At 51.9% G+C, this 23,567-nt stretch overlaps 1 protein-coding gene and 1 long non-coding RNA gene across 4 annotated transcripts in view; both read right to left on the minus strand.

Annotated features, from left to right (window-relative positions):
- OSBPL10 (oxysterol binding protein like 10) overlaps nt 1–23,567 on the minus strand; it is a 300,684-nt gene that overhangs the window by 128,928 nt on the left and 148,189 nt on the right. For 2 of the 3 annotated variants that reach the window (XM_051858914.2, XM_002716244.5), the window contains exon 4: nt 17,472–17,663. The exons of the other annotated variant lie outside the window; for it this stretch is intronic. In XM_051858914.2, the coding sequence (XP_051714874.2) occupies nt 17,472–17,663 (192 nt within the window). The remainder of the gene's footprint in view (nt 1–17,471; nt 17,664–23,567) is intronic. 3 annotated transcript variants of the gene reach the window in all.
- Nucleotides 339–9,721, minus strand: LOC138849407 (uncharacterized). The gene is made up of 2 exons (XR_011388233.1): nt 7,787–9,721; nt 339–7,412 (listed from the first exon to the last, which is right to left on the minus strand). It is a non-coding gene; the product is annotated as an uncharacterized lncRNA (long non-coding RNA).

Consider the following 23,567-nt stretch of genomic DNA (forward strand, 5'->3'; position numbering starts at 1 on the left):
TGGCAAACACAGTTTGATACAACCGTTGGGTCCCCCGAGGTGGTCTGTAACTTCTTCCTAGAGTCTCAGATGGAGGGAGCTGTATGATTATGAAGCATTACCGCTGTTACTAAGTCCAAATAACGCACCTTCGTGTGGTCATTTCTCTGCCCGTGATAAATCCTCAGCTCACCTTCCCACCTCCTGAGTCTTGGGCTCATGGACGTTTATTTCGAATGGATGCTGGCACACGTACACGAGAGGCAGAGCAAAGAACTGATTTCCCCAACACGTCAGCAGGACAAGAATTTTTATGCTAGACATTTTTTAAAAATTGTGCTAAAATGTTGCAAGTTCCCTTTGTTTACTTTTTTTTTTTTTTTTTTTTTTTTTACAGGCAGAGTGGACAGTGAGAGAGAGAGAGACAGAGAGAAAGGTCTTCCTTTGCCGTTGGTTCACCCTCCAATGGTCGCCGCGGCCGGCGCACCGCGCTGATCCGAAGGCAGGAGCCAGGTGCTTTTCCTGGTCTCCCATGGGGTGCAGGGCCCAAGCACCTGGGCCATCCTCCACTGCACTCCCGGGCCACAGCAGAGAGCTGGCCTGGAAGAGGGGCAACCGGGACAGAATCCGGCGCCCCGACTGGGACTAGAACCCAGGGTGCCAGCACCGCAAGGCAGAGGATTAGCCTATTGAGCCGCAGCACCCACTCCATTTGTTTACTTTTACAATTCCTAGTCCATGCCTAGGAGACAACGGGCATAAAATACATAGGAAGAGATTGGGAGCTCTCCAATATAAACAGTAGGAGATATCTAAGATCTCTGAAAATAAAAACACGCGACTGCTTCCCTACAGATCTACTTTAAGTCTACGCTCTGGCACTGGGGAGCATCGGCCGGGGAGGCTGAAAGTAGCCACAGGGAAGAGAAGTTCCAGAAGGTCCTTTGCACGGTGACGTTAGGAGCTGGTGACACACCCGGGGCCCTCACTGCCCAGGTGGGAACAAAGGTCACAGGGCTCAGGGCCCAGAACGCGGTCCCAACCCCTCACGTGTTATTCACCCAGCGTCTCGTGCACAAGCAGGATTGCTTTCCTACCATAAAATGCCACGTGACGAAGCGTGAATGCCAACACAGGCTACAAAAAGGCTAACTCCCTGCTGCCTTTCACACCACGGAGAAGCCGGAGGACACAGGGCCATCAGGGGTCTGTGGCCAATGCTCAGGGTGCCGTACCTGCCCACAGGGGCAAAACACAGGGGTGGGGAGACGTGGAGCACTGCTGCTCCCCACTCCCATGACCCTGAGCCCACGTCTCAAGCCCCTAACTCAGCGTCCTTCTGCAGACAACGTGAAGGGAGTCCGGCCCATGGTGCCAGGGTCCGGGGGATGCATTGGTCTTCATTGAGCAAGCGCCTCTTCCAGGTCTGTACAGGCGTGCTGACGTCCACGGTCCCAGCCAAGAGTCACGGGCAGAGTAAGACGGCACTGAGCACCACCGCTGCCCGAGGCTTTGCAATGCCGAGCCAGAACCTGGGTGAGCCAGCCAGCTTCTGTCGGCCAAGCTCTCCTCCAAGTCTCTGACTCCAGGACAAAGGTTAGGGAAAGCAGGAGAGGACCGGGAGGCAGCACAGACTCCCCACCCTGCCCCCGCCCCGAGCCCGACTAACTCCAGCAGGCCCAGAGTTCTCCCAGCAGCCATGGAGGGCGCAGACCCCAGCAGCGAGGGCTCCCCGACAAGCACACCCGAGAGCCTGCAGCACACGCGGCACCACGTGGCAGCTCTTTGTGCTGAGCTACAAGCACCAAGTCAAAACACAGAAGACTCCGCTTCACGTGCTGTGATGTCAGAGGACTCCAGACAGGTCTGGCCGAGCTGTGTCATTCAAGTTCAAGTCCGCCAGATTCCGAGAACATGATCTTGTTCACAGACATCAGCAGTCGGGAACGTTACAGCACTGGCCTAGGGTGGACCCTCAGTGCAGTAGCCGGTGGTGTGATAGGAGGAGAGACAAAGACACAGACATCGAAGGAGCCAGCAGTGGGAGTGGTGGAGCCACACGGCCAAGAAACGACCCGGGAATGCCGGGAATCACAGCACGGGAGATACTCCACCTTCGAACTCCCAGGAGGAGCCATCCGTGCCAGCGTCTTGCCGTCAGACCATAGGCTCCCAGAACCGTCAAAGAGCAGGTGCCTACCGTTCTCAGCCTGCTCGCCCCTGGTGCTTTACCAAGGCTGCCCTGAGTGAAGAGTACAGGACCTAGACCCTGGGAGCCAAAGACCAATAAAGGGAAATGGCTGTCAGGGCTACGCTAACACACGTGGCGCACAAGGATTGCTGGGGTAGATCTTGCAGATTGAAGGAGGCCTCACGTTCTTTGCTGCTTTACCTACTGCTGGGGAGGTGGGGGGGGGGGGGGTCTCCGACCCCTCCTCTCGAATCTGCAAAGATTCTATAAAGATTTCTATAAGACATACAATATGTCACGAGTGACACTGGCCCGGTTTCCAGGCCCGGGGCCTAAGAGATGAACTAGTTGCCCTTTGTATGCCCAGAACAGCTGTTCTTGGAGTCCTGAGTTGCAGCATAAGAGATCTGAAGCTGGGGCAGGTGTTGTGGTGGCAGTAAGTTAAGCCATCTGGGGACTCTGGCACCTCGTATCGGTGCTCACCGGAGTCCCGGATGCTCCCCTTCTCATCCAGCTTCCTGCTAACCCACCTGGGAGGCAGCAGGGGCTGGCTCAGGTGCTTGGGCCCCTGCACCCACATGGGAGACTGAACGGAGTTCCTGGCTTCATCCTGGCCCATCCCTGGCTATTGCAGGCATTTGGGGAGTGAGCCAACCGATGGAAAATCTCTCTTCCCTCATTCTGACTCTCAAATAAACAAGTCTTTTTCAAAACAGAAATCTGAAGCCACCACACTGAGATTGCATTTGGGGAGGTCCTGAGACAACACGAAGACAGGGAGACGCCAGGTCGGCCCCTGGCTGCTCCTGTCTTCCCACAATCCCTCAGGCAGCCCCAACACCCCACAGTAGCCCGAGCAGGGGGCCACGACTGCTCATCCCCAAGCCAAACCAACGACAGCAGGCATGCCACGCCGCCAAGTCTGGGGCTGCTTTGTTCAACAGCAAGAAGTAATCAAGGCAGCCTATGAGGCACAGCAGGAGTTGAAGGTGTTGCACCGGGAGAAATTCAGATCAGCAGCAGAGGGGTGGAGAGATGGCTGGTCACAGGGACCGTCAGACAGTTCACCTGCACCTGTGCGCCGCCCAGGAGTCTGACAGCCACAGAGAGGGGACGAATGGACGCGCCAGCCCGAGGTGATCGCGCTGTGGATGGGGGAGGATCTCAGTCGAACCCTGCAAGACCAGAATGAGCACCTGGAGCAAACTCTGGCATCCTCCAAGATCAGATCAGGAAACACGGGGACCAAGGGTGGCCTGCGCGCCTCAGGGGGAACCTGGCTGACCCCTCCGTGTGCACGCACTCAACACCCAAGAAATAAAATACGCCTCCGCGCACCTGTAGGAAGGGCCCTTGAACTAGTTTGCTATGCGAGGTTAAGAGCCACGGCAGAACAGCCTCTCCCGTGCCAGGCCCACCGTTGGAACCGTGAGTGTTCTGAGGTCCAGAGAGAAGGGACGCGCTGATGTGTAGCGACATTTTAATCCTGGGAGGAAAAGCCTGCAGGGCACAAACCCCGTCCGCCCTGGACGCTGAAGCCAGGCCAGTCCTCCGGGGCTCGCAGGGACGGGGGGTGCACGGAAAGCACAGGGGGTTCCTGTGCCGTTCACTACCGCAGCCCCCTGTAATTGTCATGGGGAACCGACGGCCTGGGCGAGGGTCCTTCCATCCCCGACAGCAAGGGCCGCTCTGGGCCGCGGAGAGGGTGCACCAACCCAGCTTGGGGGATGGTGTGATGGGTGCTGGGCAGGCTCCCTCAGCTCTCCGGAGTCCAGCTGGGGGACACACACAAACTGGCAAATGCAACCTGAGCACCCAGGGTGTGAGCTCCCAGGGAGCCGGCCATGGGTCATTGCAGATGGCAACTGGGCAGGGCCACCGTGCCACACATTTGGTCAAACGTTATTACAGAATCTTCTGTGGGGGTGTTCTGGGAGGAGTTCAGTACTTTTTTTTTTTTTTTTTTTTGGACAGGCAGAGTGGACAGTGAGAGAGAGAGAGAGAAAGGTCTTCCTTTTGCCGTTGGTTCACCCTCCAATGGCTGCCACGGCTGGCGTGCTGCGGCCGGCGCACCGCGCTGATCCGAAGGCAGGAGCCAGGTGCTTCTCCTGGTCTCCCATGGGGTGCAGGGCCCAAGGACTTGGGCCATCCTCCACTGCACTCCCGGGCCACAGCAGAGAGCTGGCCTGGAAGAGGGGCAACCGGGACAGAATCGGCATCCCGACCGGGACTAGAACCCGGTGTGCCGGTGCCGCAAGGCGAAGGATTAGCCTAGTGAGCCGCGGCGCCGGCTACTTATTTATACTTAAAGATTGATTTATTCGAAAGGCAGAGAGAAAGAGATCTTCCAACTGCTAGTGCATTCCCCAAATGGCCCCAACGGCCCACACTGGGCCAGGCCGAAGCCAGGAGCCTGGAGTTCCATCCGGGTCTTCCAGGTGGGTGGAAGGGGTCCAAGCACTTGGGCTGTCTTCTGCTGCTTTCCCAGACACACTAGCAGGGCGCTGGGGCACCAGCATTGCAGGTGGTGGCTTAACCTCCAGCCTCAGCGCTGGCCCCGAGACGCGTATTTCACTCCGTGGCCCTTGGAGAAAGCACATGGGCTCATCCTCCTGCGGTGGCCCCTGCCAGCAGCTGGAGGCCTGAGTGGAGCAAGAGACGACCTCCCCTGAGGATGAGGAAGTCCTTCTGCAAATACCCTTGAACGTGAACTGCAGCATCGTCGCCTCGTCCCTGGGTCTGCAGCCCGCCAGCCCGAGCCACCCACATCAGACCTGGCAGCGTCTACACTGCAGCAATCAAGTCCTTAGAATCAGACAATGGATCTCGCCCCGGGCGGGTACTTAGAGATCATGAAAAATGCAATTAGAAGAGTTTATTTTGGGGCAAAAATTTTGAAACCTATGCATAATTTTTCACACTATGCATTTTCCATGAACTTTGTAAAAACTCCTCGCAGGCATGAATTTCACACTGTGTGTACCAAAATAAACGTCGTTTAATTCCATTTTCCAAGAACTTTTTCCCAGGATCCTCGTGTGCCTGCAGCACACACACACACACCTCCTACTGGCTCTGTTCCTCTGGGAAAAGTCTGACAATGCCACTGCAATTGCTGGGGCCTCGCACCACCTCCAGGAGCCCCACTAGCTTGTGGCTTAGCTGCCAACTAGGGTAGCACCTAACTCCCACTAACCACGCTCCCCAAGCCCCTGGTGGCCTCTGCCCACTGCTCCATTGTCTCTGCCTGCCTCCCAGTCACATTCCCAGATGGGCAATTAGTCCCACACTGCCCGAGAAGTCGCCCCAAGGGGCGCACCCACTGGACATCACCTCGAGTCCCTTGGCCAGGCTGAAAGACAAGGCCAACAGCTGGCCTGCTCAGCTCTGGTCTGGCTGGTGCCATCACAGAGGTACACAACCCGATGAGCTGGTCACAGCTTTGCTCAAATTCTTAGTTCATGACAGACTAGGTGGCATGACCACAAGGCATGCCCAGGCCCCATACACACTGGCCCGCTAGCCAGGGATCCCACATTTGCTCCAGCCCATGGGTGCTGGGCTTGGAGTACCTGGGGTAGTTACAACACAGTACACAGCGTACGTGGCAGGGAGCGTGGCTCCCGGGCTCAGCACAGTCTCTGCGGAAGCTGGAGCTCTGTCTGCCCGAGGAGGCGGGGCTGGAAGACGGCTCTGTGGTGGCTGGCAGGCCAGCAGGGCGGCAACAGCAGCGTCGTGGCATCTCTGTCCCTCAAGCATCGCCATGGCACATCTGGCTCAAGAACCTGCCCTGTGCCACACCCTGCAGGGCACTGTCGCTGCCACCTGTCGTCAGGGTAAGAAGTCGCAACGGTTCTGCTCTGCAACCTGGGACATCACGCGACTCGCCAGGTTCCAGGACTGAGGTCACTGCTGTTTCTAATAAAAACGCTGCGCTCGGGTGGCTCTTTCAAGAGAGGGCACCCCCCTGTCCTCCCGGGGGCACTACACACCCCGGGGGGCACAGGGCTCAGGCATGGCTGCAGGGGAGCAGGGACAGCCGTGGCCCTGGCGGCCACCGTCCCCTGAGCTCCCAGTACAAGCACGGGCTCCACGTACGTGGTGTCTGGTCATCCACGTGGGCTCTGGGGTCAACTTCCTCGTCCACGCATGACCTCTCGTGACGCCATCCCCAGTCGCTGGCTCAGACAGGAATCCGGACGCTTCTGCAAGGTCTTCTGCCGATACGCATCGTCGGCTGACTTTCAACAGGAGCTCCCCTGCGGAATCCACAGTGGGGCCAGTTCCACGGCGAGGCCGGCCGGGAGGGCTGAGGGGTCCCTGGAGGAGGGCGGTCTGCGCGTGGAGTCCACGCCTGCCTAGGAAGCTACCGCAGCTGTGTAAGCCCGAGTTTCCAGGAGCATAGGATGCGCACTCGGAGCCCCACAGGACACGCCGGGATCCACAGGGAGGACTGAACCCCCACCCCCGGTTTCTCCTACACGTCCCCCAGCACTGCTCAACAACGCAAGGCTGTCCTCCCACGGGCTACGTCCCGGTGCGCCACTGCTCCCCTACTCCCGCACTGTGGGGCCACTAGGAAGTCAAGCAAGAGCCACCTGAATACAATCTGATCTGATAACCAGGACGGCTGTTAAGTGACTAACGGGCTGGCACCGGCTGGACCAAAGGACGATGCCAACGCCAGGTGGGACGGAGGAAGGCGGCCTGAGATTCTGTCACCCAGAAGAGCACGCAATTGAGAACTTCTGCACTGCGTCTGGAATCTCCCACGTCATTGTCTCGGACCAACGCTGACCGGGAGCAACTGAAGCTGACCCCACACTACAGCATCCTACTCCCAAGGCAGCAGCTGGGGAAGCGAGGGGGCCATGGGGACCGGTCCCAGGACGCTGCCTCTCAGTCAGTGCTCTCGGGATTGACAGGTGTTCCTCGGACCACACCAAGGTTTAAAATTCCACAGACGCAGATGCCGAGACAGGACCGCAACGGTGGCCGTAGGTCCAGCCTCCCAGCCAACTTGCTTCCTATCAGCAAACGTCCACTCTCCTACAGACACAAAGCCTCGCTTTCACCCATTTGTACCCAGTAAGCATCTCTATGGTTCTTATTTGCAAACACTCTACTGCTTTAAAAACCATTTAGCAACCACCGCATGTGACGAAGCCCACGTGACGATTTGTGAAAGCCGAGGTGTGGAGCCGACTTATGTTGGGAGATGACAAATCGCTGCTAAAAATACCTGCCGTGGAGGCCGGCGCCGCGGCTCACTAGGCTAATCCTCCGCCTAGCGGCGCCGGCACACCGGGTTCTAGTCCCGGTTGGGGCGCCGGATTCTGTCCCGGTTGCCCCTCTTCCAGGCCAGCTCTCTGCTGTGGCCAGGGAGTGCAGTGGAGGATGGCCCAGGTGCTTGGGCCCTGCACCCCATGGGAGACCAGGAAAAGCACCTGGCTCCTGGCTCCTGCCATCGGATCAGCGCGGTGCGCCGGTCGCAACGCGCCGGCCGCGGCGGCCATTGGAGGGTGAACCAACGGCAAAGGAAGACCTTTCTCTCTGTCTCTCTCTCTCACTGTCCACTCTGCCTGTCAAAAAAAAAAAAAAAAAAAAAAAAAATACCTGCCGTGGTAACTTGCGAACGGTTACTCAGTGCACACGAGAATTAACGCAGCACTGTTTCGTGTGTGCTCTCCACGCTAACTGTGGTTTCCCAGGTGATGGTGAGGTCTGTATTCCAGGCTGCCCGGACAGATGCCTCCCTTAAAATTGATTATCTCATAAAATTCATCAGGGTGATGGTTTACAGTTACTGCTTCCACAGTAAAGGCTGTGCGTGAATCGAGGTTTCTAACCAGGCATTTACTACGTCCGTGTGCACACGGGATCAAACTCAGTCGGCCTGAAGGAAGAGAATATGGGGCAATGTGCATTTATAAAGGTGGCAACCTAATTAAAGGACCTTCCCTAAGGATGTGCATTAAGTCAATATGACACTGCAAGTACGTGAAGGAAACAACTCACATGGCTGACCCACAGAAGCACACGTGTCCTCCGACACGTATCATCCCCTGTATAAACCGTTTGTTTAAAACCACATTCAATCACACAGTCTCCGGACAGCCTTTCTAAGCCAGGGTTAACCAGTGCGACGGTCAGCTCAGACTTCAAAGCGGCGCATGCCCGGAAGCCAAATATTTAATACAGAAGTCCAAGAAAAGATTCGTTCCTATGTCAGCGAGTTATCCGAAGTTTCATTGCATCTCAACGTACGCGTCACACACCCCATTACAATTCCACAGCGTGATCGTCTCCCTCACCAAGCTACAGAACACTAAGTCTCCTTCTGGAATTAAGTAGATTTTCTTCCCCTCAAATGTCACAACTAAAAAAGGATTCTGCACATGCGCGCGCATACACACACACACACACACACCACTAAGAACATGCATTAGGGCTTTTTTTTTTTTTCCAGAAAGCATCTGGCAAATAAGAATTTTCTAAAATTCACATTTCCCTTGCAGCAGGAGGTGAATTTGTGTTTAAATACGTATGAGCCACGATGAAACCTGATAATAAACCAGATAAAACCCAAAATACAAGAAAAGGAAGGAAAACAGAATGAATGATACATTTCTATTACCATGTGCTTAAACAGCTGAGAAGTCAAGTTAATTTTTTTCCAAAGATTTATTTTTTGGGGACAGTGTTGTGATGTGACCGATTAAGCTGCCACCTGCCGTGCTGGCATCTCATATGGGCACCTGTGCAAGTCTCAGCTGATCCAGCTCCGTAACACACCAAGCTTCAGCCTGGCCTAGCCCATTGTGGCCATCTGGGGAGTGAACCAGCAGATCAAAGACCTCTCCCTCTCTAACTCTGCCTTTCAAATAAATAAAGTAAATCTTCAAAAATAATTATTTTTAAATTTATTTGAAAGAGGAAGAGACACACACATACCCAGAGAGACAGAGAGAGAGAGAACTTCCATCCGCTGGTTCACTCCCTAAATGGCCACAACAGCCAGCGCTGTACCAGGTCCCCCATGTGGGTGCAGGGGCTCAAGAACTTGGGCCATTTTCCACCGCATTTCTCAGGCAAGGTAGCAGTAAGCAGGATTGGAAGTGGAGCGGCTGGGACTCAAATCAATGTGCATATGGGATGCTGGCATCACAGGTGGGCTTTACCTGTTATGTCACAATGTCAGTCCCAATTTTTAAAAATAATGAGATGCCATCTGCAAAACCATTCCATGGGCTATAGGTAGGTCGGTTGAATGGGAGGCAGTTAGGTCCGTTAACCGCACTTAATTCTTAATCAAAACCATTCCAGCCCCACGGCTCCCCAGATACACAGGAGAGGACCGAATGAGCACCTGACAACACTCACCCAATCACCTGGCTTCTCCTGCCTCATAGCTAAGCCATACGGTTACCTAGGCAACCCTTGAATGCCTCCATGTTCCACTCCGGGTCCTTAGATCCACTTATTCAGCCAACATGCCTAGCCGTCGTGGTGGGTCTGGGATGGGTGAGGCTGAGTGTAGACGTGGCCTTGAAGATTTATTTCCAGGGTCTGGCACAGAGAATGGGCTCAGCACCTCTAGAGTGAATCGAACAGTGAGTGAGTGGACAGGCCCACACACTGGAGCAGCACTGACCACGAGAAATAGGATACGAGCCACAGCCATGACCACATTTTCTAGCAGGCACATTTTAAAGATGGTAGAGAGGAACAGGTGCCATGAATTCTCACGCATCTTACCTAACGGAAGAGTTTGAGAAAATACCGTTTCCATGTGTTATCGGTATTAAGAGGCCTTATTTGTGAGTATTTTCGCCTTCCTCTGTACCGAAGTCTGAAATCTGCTCTGCATCTGACATTCGCAGCCCGTCTCCACCGGCAGCACCCACACTTCAAGATCCTGCCAGCCCCGTGTAGCTAGTGGCTCCCCTAGCACCAAGACACAGAACACTCCCGTCACGGCAGAAAGTTCCAGGAACAGCGAGTGCAGAGCAATGTGAGCACAGGGAGGGGCCGGGAGGGGCCGGGAGGGGCCTGGGGGCAAGCGGAGCTGAGTGTGGGCAGACCTCGTTTGCAGGCTGAAGAGCTCACCTCCTGCCCCCGTGACAGGTGAGGGTGTGAGATGTTGGATGGGCTATAGGTAGGTCGGTCAAATGGGAGGCAGTTAGGTCCGTTAACCGCACTTAATTCTTTATCAAAACTAGACAGGACTGTAACCTCTGCCTTCTGATTAGCTGTTATTCTGCTCCTCCCCTGATTGGTTACATCTAGGTTTGATCATCACAAAGGAACCAATCAGAGAGCCACCACCTCCTGTATAAAAGGGCCGGGAGGTTTCTCACATTCAAAAACTCTTGCTTTGCTCACCGTCCCAGTCTGTGGAAATTCCTCTTCAACATAAGACAAGAGCTAAGATCACCCTCACCCTCATCCTCCCGCAACTCACAGACAGCAAAGAATCAAAAAGGTTTGGGTCAGCGGCCGGCGTTGTGGCTCAGTGGTTTGGGCCACCACATCCAACGCCAGCATCCCATACGGGCACCAGTCCACATCCTGTCGGCGCCACTTCTCATCCAGCTCCCTGCTAATATGCGTGGGAAAGCAGCAGAGGATGGCCCGAGTGCTTGGGTCCCTGCACCCACGTGAGAGACCCGGAAGAAGCTCCTGGCTCCAGCTTGGTGCAGCCCTGGCCATTATGGCCAACCAGCAGATGGAAGATCTTTCTCTGTAACTATGCCTTTCAAATAAATAAAATAAATCTAAAAAAATTAAATTTGTTTGTTCTGCTTTTAACAGCAAGGAGGTGACATGATGAAATGCCATTGTTAAGGGAGTGGATTCCTAGAGAAGAGAGGGGCATGAAGCGGAAGCAGACAGACCACAGGCCTGGGCTGTAGCTCAATGGGTTAAACTGCTGTCTGCAGCGCCAGCATCCCATTTGGATGCCAGTTCAAGTCCCGGCTGCTCCACTTCTGATCCAGCTCCCAGCTAACGCACCTGGGTAGGCAGCAGAAGATGGCCCAAGTGCTTGGGCCCTGCCACCCACGTAGGACACGGATATGAAGCTCCTGGCTTCAGCAGAGCCCAGCCCTGGCCATTGCGGCCATTTGGGGAGTGAACAAGTAGATGGAACATCTCTGTGTGTCTTTCCTGGACTCCCTGTAACTCTACCTTTCAAATAAATCTTAAAAAAAAAAAAAAAATAGAAAAAAGATGGTAACCAGAGCCCAGCACTGGCCACGGCAGACAGGCCGGGTTTGAAGACAATTCTGTATCTGAGATCTGAGACCCAGTGGTACCAGACCTTTAGCCTAGCAATCAGACAACTGCAACCCACATCGGAGGACCTGGGTTTGATTCGTAGCTCCAGCTTCCTGCCACTGGGCATCCCAGGAAGCAGCACCGACGGCTCAAGTGATCGGGTCTCCACCAGCCACGTGGGAGACCTGAACTGAAATCCTGCCTCTGGGCTGAAGCCCAGCTCCGACCACTGGAGAGTGAACCAGCTCCGGGCCTCTCTCCATACTTCTCCCTCTCTCAAGTCAATGTTTCTATTGTTTGAAGGATCATACATCTGTTTAAAAAAATTTAAACACAGATTCACAAGCCAGGCTCAATCCAGAGTGAACTCAGTCCAAGATTTTAAAAAAGTAATAAAAACTTGGAAAATGCAGTCCGTTTTTCATAAAACCTGGCTTATTCGATGCGGCAGTGGCCTTTCCTTCCAGGATTATACTCCTCTGGCGAGAGGCACCCCTTTTTTTTATTACGATTGTCACTGTGCTTCAAAGGTGTCCTTGCTAGGCAAAACAAAACATCCGCGATCGTATGCTGCTCCCTAAATTATATTTCTGAACCTGAATTTGCAAGTAAAATAGAAAATTCTGGGAACCACTGTTTCAAACACCCTTGAGTTAAGACAGACATAAGGTCCAATGTATGCATCTTATCCTGTGGCCTGAAATTCTTATTTCACTTACATATATCCACGTGGTAAAAATGCTATCCAGGAGGTCTTCAAAAATGTCATGGCAAAATGTTTATTATGAAAAACCTGCACATAGATTTCAAAATGGTTTTGCAGCAATATAACCTTACATTTTAATTCCATCTTCCACAAACTTTTTGAAGTGCACGCTAACTGAAATTTAGTATTTTAAATGTACTATTGGGAGTGAGCACTGGGCATAGATTTTTTTTTTTAAATAAAGACTTATTTATTTGAAAGGGAGAGAGAGATCTTCCATCTACTGGTTCACTCCCCAAATGGCCAATAGCCAGGATTGAGCCAAGTCAAAGCCTAGCGCTTCTTCCAAGTCTCCCACATGGGTACAGAGGCCCAAGGACTTCGGCCATCTTCTGCTGCTTTCTCAGGCACATTAGCAGGGAGCTAGATTGGAAGAGGGGCAGCCGGGACTCGAGCCAGCTCCCATATGGGATGCCAGCACTGCAGGCCAGGGCTTTAACCCGCTGAGCCACAGCGCCAGCCACGGGCATGGCAATTAAGACAACAGTTGGGACACCACATCCTGTAGTGATGCCAGCTCTGCTCCCGGTTCTAGTTTCCTGCTAACACAGTAACGATGGCTCAGGAGCTGCATCCCTGCCACCCACAGGAGGAATCCGGGCTGAGCCCCCAGCTCCTGGGGAAGGAACCAGTGGACGGGAGCTGTCTGTCTCTGCCAACCTCTCTCTGCCTCTGAAATAAAGGAAAATTAGAAGTGTTACTGTTTATTTATAGTCAATCCCATACTGTTCTGTGCTGGACCTCTGATATTAGCATGAACGGTTTAATCCAAGTTCACTATCTTCTTCCTACCCCCAGTTCCACGGCTCCTTTCTCCCAGGAGACTGTTCCCAACAGGGAGCCGATGGGTCAGCAGCAAACACGAGTTCTGTTGTATGTTTAGGTTTTATTGTACATTTCAGATCACACCGAAAGCAAAATATGCCCTACTCCCAACAACTCCAAACACCCCAACCAGTGCGCTATCCCCAATTCTGATTCCTTCATGGATGACACGCTCCTCCTCCTCCTCTCCGGCACCCCTGGCAACAACACCCCTGTTCCCCAGGACATCACCCTGTCTCAAGTCCCCTCGCTCACCCCCTCCTGCCGGGACTTCGGGCTCTGACCTTTGGTGTCTCAAGTCTCTCTACTTCGGATGATCACCACTTAATCTTTTAAATTGTCCCATTATTTTCCCCATGCTGTGGCATCCCATTTAATATTTATTCTATTGCCTTTGGCTGGGCTATTTTTCTTTTATTCTTCTCATATCCAGGCACATCTGTCTTGTGCGCAATGATTTTCTCCAGTGCTTCAGTGGCCAGAATTTTATCTTCCCTGCACAGCTGGGATAAAAATACTCTTCCATTTTCTTCTGGTTATTTTACAGATTAATACAGAGGGATCTAAAGGCAGAGACCGCTGTACTCTGAAATTAATACCTGCAGAACTTTCTGGCATGAGTGGCAATTGCTCACATATTTCCCAAGGTGTCCCTATCCACATCATAAAATGGGTGACGTCACAGAACAGCCACCCTTCCACAAATGGGAGTGAAGTGGACGTAATAGCTAACAACCGAGATGTGCCACTCCTCCGAGAGGGGCTTGGCACCCAAAATTCTCTCAACTCCCATCTCGACAGTCTCACTTCAAGTTAATTTTTTAGGGGCCAGCCTTGTAGTTTACTGTGCTGAGCCACTGCTGGCAACAATGGCATCCCATATGCCAGCTTACGTTCCACTGGTCCTCTTCTGATCCAGCTCCTGCTAACATGCCTGGGAAAAGCAAGCAAAGGTGGCCTATGTGTTTGGGCTCCTGCCACCCACATGAGAGACTCAGAAGAAGCTCCTGGCTTTTGGCTTCAGCCTGGCCCAGCTCTGGCCATTGTGGCTATCTGGGGAGAGAACCAGCAGATGGAAGATCTGTCTCTCCCTCTATTTCTTTCAAATAAATACTTTAAAATTTTAACTTTTTAAAGAGTTATTTGAAAGGCAGAGGCAGAGAGAGAGAAAGAGAGAGAGAGAGTGTGTGCGTGTCTTCCATCCACTGGTTCTCCCCAAATGGCTGCAGCAGCTGGAGCTGTGCCAATCCGAAGTCAGGAGCCAAGAGCTTTCTCTGGGTCTCCCATGCAGCTGCAGGGGCCTAAAGACTTGGGCCATCTGCTGCTACTTTCCCAGACCCTAGCAGAGAGCTGGATCAGAAGTTGTGCACCCAGGACTCAAACTGGCACCCATAAGGGATGCCAGCACTGCGGGCGGTAGCTTTAACCACTATGCCACAGCGCCAGCCCCTAAAAATTTAATTTTTAGCAAGAAATGTCAGATATACAAGAACAACTATCTCAAGAGATACCATGTCAGCCAGGTGTACACAAGCCAAATTCAAATGGCTATGGTGGTATTTTCCCTATTTCTCCTATGATGAGACTTTCCTTGATAGAAAACAAAAATGAAATAATTAAGAAAAAAGCAGCATATATAATCACAAAGTTAAGATCAGAGTCTACAGATAACTTTTCAGACCAAATAGAAACAATTCATTGAAAGGTTAACAATGGTTATCTGTAGAAGCATAGAATACAGCAATTTCTTTTTTATAAAGATTTATTTTATTTATTTGAAAGAGTTACAGAGAGAGATAGAGACAGAGAGAGAGGTCTTCTCAACTGGTTCACTCCCCAGATGGCCGCAATGGGCGGAGCTGTGCCGATCCGAGGCCAGGAGCCAGGAGCCTCCTCCAGGTCTCCCACGTGGGTGCAGGGCTCCAAGGACTTGGGTCATCTCCTGCTGCTTTTCCAAGCCATAGCAGAGCACTGGATCAGAAGAGGAGCAGCCGGGACTCGAACCGGTGCCCATATGGATGCCGGCACTGCAGGCAGTGGCTTTCACCCGTTGTGCCACAGCGCCAGCCCCGCAATTTTTTCTTTATACTTTTTACAATATATGCTTGCATTATATACTCTATATATTAAACATTTATGTACATATACACAAGCATACTTTTATTCCTAAAATTTTGATGTCTTAAGAATCAAATGCTACTAAAAAAAATCAAGTAAAGTTAACTCATCTTTGGTTTAGGCGCTTGCTCACAAAATGCAAGTATTCAGGCCTCTAATCACCTAGAGCAATAAGTCTAAGAAGATGCACTGTAATAAAAAGAATTCTAGAAATACCTTTAACTGTCCACTGCCTTTGTTTAAGACAACAGCCTCAAAGGACTTGTAAAATAATCTGCAATGAGGTCTTCATAAAAGCTGAATGACAGCCTTGTAGTTAGGTTTTATAAAAAGTCCCTGTTGAACGAAGACTGACAAGGCATTGGCTGGCAGTAATAAAATGATGCTGTGTGTATCATTTCTTTAAAACATTCTAGCAAGAAAGAAGACTGGTGCAGGAAAACCCCAAGGCTCACACAAGGGCGCCAACTTCCAGCCCAGCAGTGAAGATGCCCTCGGTTCGCATCCCCACTCTGGCTCCTGATTCCAGCTTCCTGCGAATGCAGGCTCAGAGGCAGGAGGAATGGCTTTAGTCACTGGGCTCCGGGCTCCAGCCCTGGCTCCAGCCCCGGCCTGCTCCCAGTGTTACGGGCAATCAGAGAGTGAACCAGCAGAGGAAAATCCCATCACTTGGTCTTCTCAAACTGTTAAAGACTTTTTAAAACATGAGGCCAGAACAACACAAAGGTGAAATTGTTGAAGTTGGGTGATAGGTACCGGGTTACTTTATACTATTCTATTTTGGGTATTTTTTAAAATGTTTCCATAATAGAGGGTTATGAAAGGGTGACATGAAAAACAAGAAGATACATTGTCACCAATTTCAACCCATGAAAGAAAATCAAATGAAAGCTACTTTTTTTTGTACATCAAGGTTACTATTTTGAGGAATGCATCCTACCTGAGAATTAACACAGAATCCTGAATCCATACCTTTTCTTGAACACACAATTCAAAGTATGTACAGGAAAAAAAAACCTAACAATAAAAATGTGTTTCATGTGCATCCAGGAGCAGACCAAGAGACAGCCGACAGAGCACACGCAGGCTGCAACACTCGGGAAGTGAAACCGGATGCCAGCCGCCAGCCCGAGAGCCCCACACATCTGTGTGACAGAGAGGAAGAGCCCTTTGTCCTATCTCGGAGGACACCAAGTCAGTCTGTCCACAGTCAGCCTCCAGACCCCAGCACCCCACAGAACTCAGGCAGCCAGACCAGTGCCACCTGCCCTCGGCAACAGTGACAAGGGTTGATGTGCACAGTAATGTAACGATCTCAGAGACCCAAAATGACGGCTTCCCAGTGCTATCAAGGTAAGAACAGGGCAGGTGATTGGCCTAGAAGTTAAGATCCCTGTGTTCTACAGTCGACGACCTGGTTTCAACTCCCAGCTCCGGCTCCTGACTCCAGCTCCCTGCCAGCATAGGTCCTGGATAACAGCAGTGATGGCTCAACGGACTGGGTTCCTACAACCTGCATGACAGATCTGGACCAAGTTCCTGACTCCTGATTCAGCCAAGGCTTTGCTCCCATTTTCAGAATGAACCAGCATATGGGGTCCATCCATCTCGCTCGCATGCTCTCCCCCAACTCCTGCATCTGTCTCACTGCCTAGCACATAAACAAAAAGCGACCTTATGTCATTCTTACACAGCACAGTTAAAGGGCTCTCCAGGACATGCTGTCAGCTGGCAAAGCGGTCTTGTTTCCACTGTACACATGCAGATGAGGCTGGGGGCTGCTAAAAACACTTGCTCCTTGGCAACAGACTACAAAAGCCCAACTTCCTCTTCACTGCCCATCACCTGCCGTGCAGGGAGACTCTGATGGGAGGCAGGGGGCGAACCCTCCACCAAACACATAAACCAGGGTGGGACAGAGGGGAAATTGGCCTTGGATCCAACAGCTCCTGGGTTTCCCACTCCTGAGGCACATCCTGATTCCCCGTTATCTTACACGGTGGCGTCTTTGCCCTGAGTGCGGAGGCTCTCACGGATAGACGGTGCCCCCACCGATACCCGTGTTTCTGTGGGCACGCCCTCTCTGCCTGCTGAGCCCGACAGAGACCTCCCGACAAAACCTCCCAGCTTAACCTGAGAAACAGGCACCATTTTCAAACAGGGAGGGAGCATCCCGCTGGGCGGCCAGGAGGTTTGCTGCCGGTCCCCCCTCTCTTGGTAAACCAAGAAGGTGGGCACAAGAGGGCTCAGCGGCCCAGCAGGCACAGCCCCCGACTCCCGGGGGAACTGGGTGGGGGCGCAGAGCAGGCCTACCTCTCTGACTTCGTGGAGCTGGCCGGGGTACTGACTCTTGGTTCTCCGGGCGGCTGCAGGCGACTTGTGATGCGTGATTGTGACAACACCGGGGGCCCCCAGACTGAGGTGTCTCTGGCTACAGGGAGACGAAGAATTGGGTGTTCCGTGGGGGAGCAAAGTGAGACTTCGGCTTCGGGAGCTTGGAGTACTCTAGAATAAGCAACAGGGGTCAAACTCAACAGCTGACCTGCAGAACACGACTAAGTGCTGGCTTCTCTGGGCTGGGGACCTCTCCTCCTTCCCCACCCTCCGCTGTGAGGGATGAAGGCACGGGGCAGCTTGCAACATCGCCACGTGCCCAAATCCCAGATCCCTGCTAGACAAAGACGATTCCCAGTAGCTGTTCTCTTGGGCCGTGTCTCCATTCTACCTTAGCAGCATGAGCAGCCCTTCAAACCCCCCCACACACACACACACACCATGGCCTGACTCGAGACTCCCCACTGTCCTTGCTAGGATGCCCCTCCCCTCCCCCGGCGACCCTCTGCCCACCCTCTGATGCTATCGGGGGAAGCACCCGCCTGGCGTTCTCATTCCACTGCCTGAGGTCAGATTTACTGTCCAGGGCTCCCCCGGGAGATCCTTTCACTCTCATCTCTGTACCCTGATACCTGGCACATAGCAATCGCTGCATTTATTGAGGGCTGGGCACAAGCTTGCTGAGGGAACGAGCGAGCTAAGTTATCCTTCCCGGGCCGGCATTTCAACCCCTATTAACATAGAATCCGATCAACAAGGGAGAGACTCACTTCCCGCTAAATGGTCTTGGGACAACTGTACCTGAGCAACAAAGACTCAATTCTCAGATCGCAGATGCAAGAGCCGAACAAAGGCCACACAAAAGAAAGCTTGTAGCCACTGGGTAGCGAAGACCCAGAGTTTCAAAATCCAAAGGTCCAGAAGAAAAGCAAAGCTTCAATACATTTGATTACCTAAAAACTCAAAACTTCTACAAGGAAAACAAACTGACCCACTGACCACCGTGGCACCGAAGGCAAATGACAAGCTAGGAAAAACACACTCAGAAATTTATAAGTTATTAAGGTGGGGGGAGATGTAACCAGAGAGCTCAAGAGAAGGACGGACACGTGGCCCTTCAGCCACATGAAAAAAAGCTCAGCTATGCTCCTAAGCGAACCGTAAACCCCTACTCCACCTAAACAACCACTTTCACCCATCACATTGGCAAAATCCCCCAAGCACTCGATGTCGAGAGCACCATAGAAGGGGGGAGGGGGGAGTAAAAGGTGGCAAAACTCCTGCCGTAGGGGAGGGTAATGCGGCAGACCTGTCACTGTTACAGACCCAATTCCCCACACTCCAGCGGTCCGCCGTCTGTGACACATCTGCTAGACGCACCTGCACCCAGCAGAGGCCACAGTCCCTGCCAGTCACCACAGCATCTGTTTAACGACCAAGGATGGAAACAACTGAATGCCCACCTGTGAGGAATGGGGAGTGGGGGAATGCATCACTGTCCCCTATAAGGCAACATGACTCAGTCAGAGAACCAAGAGGAAGGCCTCCATGAACTCATCTGGAAAATTCTAAGCTATCAAGTTGGGGGAGAAAGGTTTGCTAGGGGAGCTGGTGCTGTGGCATAGCAGGTAAAGCTGCAGCCTGCAGTGCCGGCATCCCATGTGAGTGCCGGTTCGAATCCCAGCTGCACCACTTCCAATCCAGCTCTCTGCTATGGCCTGGGAAAGCAGTAGAAGATGGCCCAAGTCCTTGAGCCCCTGAGCTCATGTGGGAGACTCAAATGAAGCTCTTGGCTTCAGACCAGCCCAGCTCCGACTGTTGTAGCCATTTGGGGAATGAACCAGCAGACCAAACCTCTCTGTCTCTTCCTCTCTTTCTGTAATTGTGCCTTTCCAGTAAATAAATCTTAAAAAAAAAAAAAAAAGTTAGGTGTGGATTTGTGGTAGAGCATGCAGAGTTCCATGTCAAAAGACAGAATGAGGGGCCGGCGCTGTGGCGCAGCGGGTTAACACCCTGGCCAGAAGCACCAGCATCCCATAGGGGCACCGGTTCGAAACCCAGCTGCTCCACTTCCCATCCAGCTCCAGCCATTGTGGCCAACTGGGGAGTGAACCACTGGATGGAAGATCTCTGTCTCTCTCTGTCTCTATCTCTCTCTCTCTCTCTCTCTCTGCCTCTCCTCTCTGTGTAACTCTGACCTTCAAATAATAAGTAAATCTTAAAAAAAAAAAAAGACAGAATGAAAGAGCTTGCACCATAATTTGCTCATAATTTACTTAAAATACAACACCACTCCAGAAGGGCACACTGAAACCACTTAGCGCGGTTGCTTATTTGCCGAACAGCAGGGACAGGTTGTACTGGATGGCTGTTCTTAGTCTTATCTTCAACCACGCGAACGTATTACGTATTCAACAACTTCCAACGCTGCCTAAAACTTGTATCCCGGTCGTTCCGAAGCTTCGCTTCAGCTCAAGAAAAGGCGGTTAAAGAAATGCTGCGATCATGCCGGTTTCTAAGGTTCAACTGCCAGATATCCGAAGACCCACTGTGCGCCCAGGAGACCATCTACATCACGTCTAGGAAAAATAAGAGCTGGACCAATCAGTCTGTCCCCCTGGATCGGGGTGGGGTGTACCAGCCTGCAGGCCAGCAATACCATGTGCTCATGCCCTGCCAATGGCAACCACAGGCAGCGCTCAAAAGTCAGGGTACAGCAGGCTAATGTTGAAGCTGATCATTGTGTATGGCCTGCAAAGGGTGTTATAAATATCCAAATGGCCCTTGATGGAAAAAAACAAAAAGTTTCCCCACCACAGCCCTAGATGGTTACGATACTGCTGGAGACATAAGACACACAGACACAAATACAAGGCGGAAAAGCACAGCCCGGTACCAGGAGGTGACAACGTGGTAAGACAGTGCAAAGATAGGAGGAGGGAAGAGACCAGGACGTGCCCATCTCCGTGGGAGGCGGCTTTGCTGGGGAGACTCCTAAGCAGTACTGGTCCTCAAAGTAGCAATACAGCCCAAAGTATAATGTGATATTCCCTCGGAAATCACAGATGACAGAGCTGGGAGTAGACGCCTTTGCCAGGATCTCCACGAACGGTAATTAATCAAGAAATTCCCCCAGCAACCAAATGATTCTGCTGTGGCAGTCTGACCCCAGGATCATCACTTAATGGCTGTCATCGGAATTCACGGGCAGTAAATTTGAATCGAAAAACCTTTAATTTCTCATTAACTGTGGGAGTCTCTCAGTTTAATTCACACCTGTGTCTCGTCTCAGGGTAAATGAGAGCCGTCTCCCTCTTGGAAAGCCCCACAGGTAATGAGATAGGGGGAGAAAACCAGAGATGCTCCACGCCCCGGGGAAAGAGAGGGCTGTCTTTCCACAAGGAAGCCTGTCTGGAACCTCCAGGTTTTGTTGCAAAATCATGCTTGGATGTCATAGAAACGCACCCTTGCTACTCATTCAAAATAAAATATTAACAGAGTCTGTGGAACAACATGGCAGGGTTTTGTTCCAAATATTTACTTCGACGGGAGCGACGCGCGATGCCAAGTGTGCCATCTGGAAGATTCTGAGTCAAGAGTGACAGTCTCTGCACCCCCCCCCCCCTTCAGAGAATCGCCCCACACGCTGTCACCAGCACCCACCGGCTGCCCTGCACGTCCCCTCCCTCAGTCACGCCTGCCTGCAGATGGGGTGACAGCAACTCAGAGTGTGGGGGCAGGTAGGACGAAGAGCCGCCAGATGCACCTGCCCTGGCACGCCGCACAAGCCCACAGACCTCCTCATCTTGCCCTTAGCGCTCCTCACGGGGCTGCGACTGCTCCCAAGGTCACAAACTGGGGACAGAACACACAGTTTGTAGCTACCAGCTACGTGAAGGCAAGGAAGGCTCAGAAGGAGGGAGGAGAGTCTAGCAAGACTACGTCCAACCAAGGGACTCGGACCACGAGCCTAGGAGACAAAGTCCAGTCTAAGAAGGCTTGGGGGACGGGTGAGCCACACGGCAGTTGGGACGCCCCCAGCCCATTTCAGGGCACTGGGGCTACAGTGCTGGCTCCATTTGCAATTCCAGCTTCCTGCTGTTGTGTCCCTGGGAGGCAGCGGCGATGGCCGAAGTAGCTGCTTCCCTGTCACCCACGTGGCAGACCTGCACAGAGTTCCCGGCTCCTGGCTTCAGCCTAGCTCAGCTCTACTGCTGCAGGCTTTGAGGGAGTGAACCAGCAAACGGGAGGTCTCCATCCCACCCGTCTCTCTCTGCCTCTCCAATAAATAAGATTTAGAGGAAGCAGCAGTGTCTAGAAAAGCTCTCTGGTCTGACATGACGGCGTGGGGAGAGGGTATGAGCACACAGCCCCAGACTGCCATCTGCATGACCCAGTACAGGAATGTGGCCATGTTCATCTCTAACATTTAATACCACCTCCTGCACTAGGAAGCCGGAGGGGGAAATGAGCATGGGCATGTGCCCAAGGGGGCCAGTGCCGTGGTGCAGCAGGATGAGCCTCTGCCTGCAGGGCCGGCATCCCATATGGGGCTGGTTCTAGTCCCGGCTGCTCCACTTCTGATCCAAATCTCTGCTGATGGCCTGGGAAAGCAGTGGAAGATGGCCCAAGTGCTTGGGCCCTTGCGCCCATGTGGGAGACCCGGAAGAAGCTTCTGGCTCATGGCTTTGGTCTGGCCCAACTCCAGGTCATTGCAGCTATTTGGAGAGTAAACCAGTGAATGGAAGACCACTCTGTCTCTCCTCCTCTCTGGAACTCTGCCTCTCAGATAAAATAGTTTAAAAAAAAAAAAAAAAAAAAAACCTGTGCCACAAGCAGCATGCAACAGTATCAGCATTAACAAGTGAACAAAATGCAGCCTTCAAGTACCACTGTGGGGGAATGTCTGTTGAACAGCCGAACATGTGAACCTCCAGGCTGCTCCAGTCCACAGGGTCCTAAGCACCTGTGTCCTTAACCTAATAAAATAACAATGAGTTAATCATTTTAATGACTAAGAAAGTACTGGCCTCTTAGGGGCAAAAAAAAAGTACATTTGAAAAGGTGACCTCACAAAGCGCCCATGACATATGGCTACAGTAAACATTTTGCTTAAATAAGAAACAGCCATTTTCCAGGAGTATCTGGAAAAAAAATATAAAGCCCCAAATACAAAGGAACATTAGCTGGTTCCAAAAATTTCTTCCTCCTCTTTTTTAAAATCTCTTTGAGAGGCAGAGAGATAACAAGGGAGAGAGCTCGCCCTGCTGGCTTCGCCCTCCAAATGCCCACAGTGGCTGGGGCTGGGCTGGGGGGCTCAGTCTGGTTCTCCCGTGGCTGGCAGGAGCCCAGTGACTTGAGCCATCACCGCTGCCTCCCAGGGTCTGGAACAGCAGGAAGCGGGAGTCAGGAGCCAGAGCCGGGCGTCCAAGCCCTGCACTCCAATAGGAGACACAAACGTCCCAACCAACTAAGCCAAATGCCCGCACCCAAAAATCCTGTTAACACACCTATCAACAGTTCTAATGGTTGAGCTGGAATCAACAGCATAAACGGGAGTAAGGGGCATAAATATCTTAAGTACACATTTGTGGCATCCACTTTCACTGTTGGAAAATTTTCTGAAGGGGAATGTTTTTGAGAGTCAGCTGATTCCAATAGCATTCAAATGACATTTAATTTGAAGCATATTGTCCTCAATTTCTTGAATTCTTTCACAGCAAGGGAGGAGAAAAGTAGCTGTATTTCAGAAGAAAATAGCCTAAAGGAGGCCCAAAAAATTAAACCAGTCTGGCTATGTATTTTGAAGAACAAATGTAAGCAAATAAAGCCATTTTATTTTATTTTATTTCTTTTCCTGTGGAAAGAATTAACATGCCATTTCTCTGTGAATGTGTGAAAGCTAAAAGTTTATTCTTTTTCTTCCAGAAGTAAATATACCATGAACAAAAAAGGAAAAGCATAAGTTTCTAAAATAATACCTTGAGGGCCTTAAAATTATTCAGAATTTCAGTTTCTTGTAAGTCAACATCTGAATAAAATATGAGTTTTTTAAATGGATCCATCTACTATTTT

The sequence above is a fragment of the Oryctolagus cuniculus genome, chromosome 4 (assembly GCF_964237555.1).
Source record: "Oryctolagus cuniculus chromosome 4, mOryCun1.1, whole genome shotgun sequence".
NCBI lineage: Eukaryota > Metazoa > Chordata > Mammalia > Lagomorpha > Leporidae > Oryctolagus > Oryctolagus cuniculus.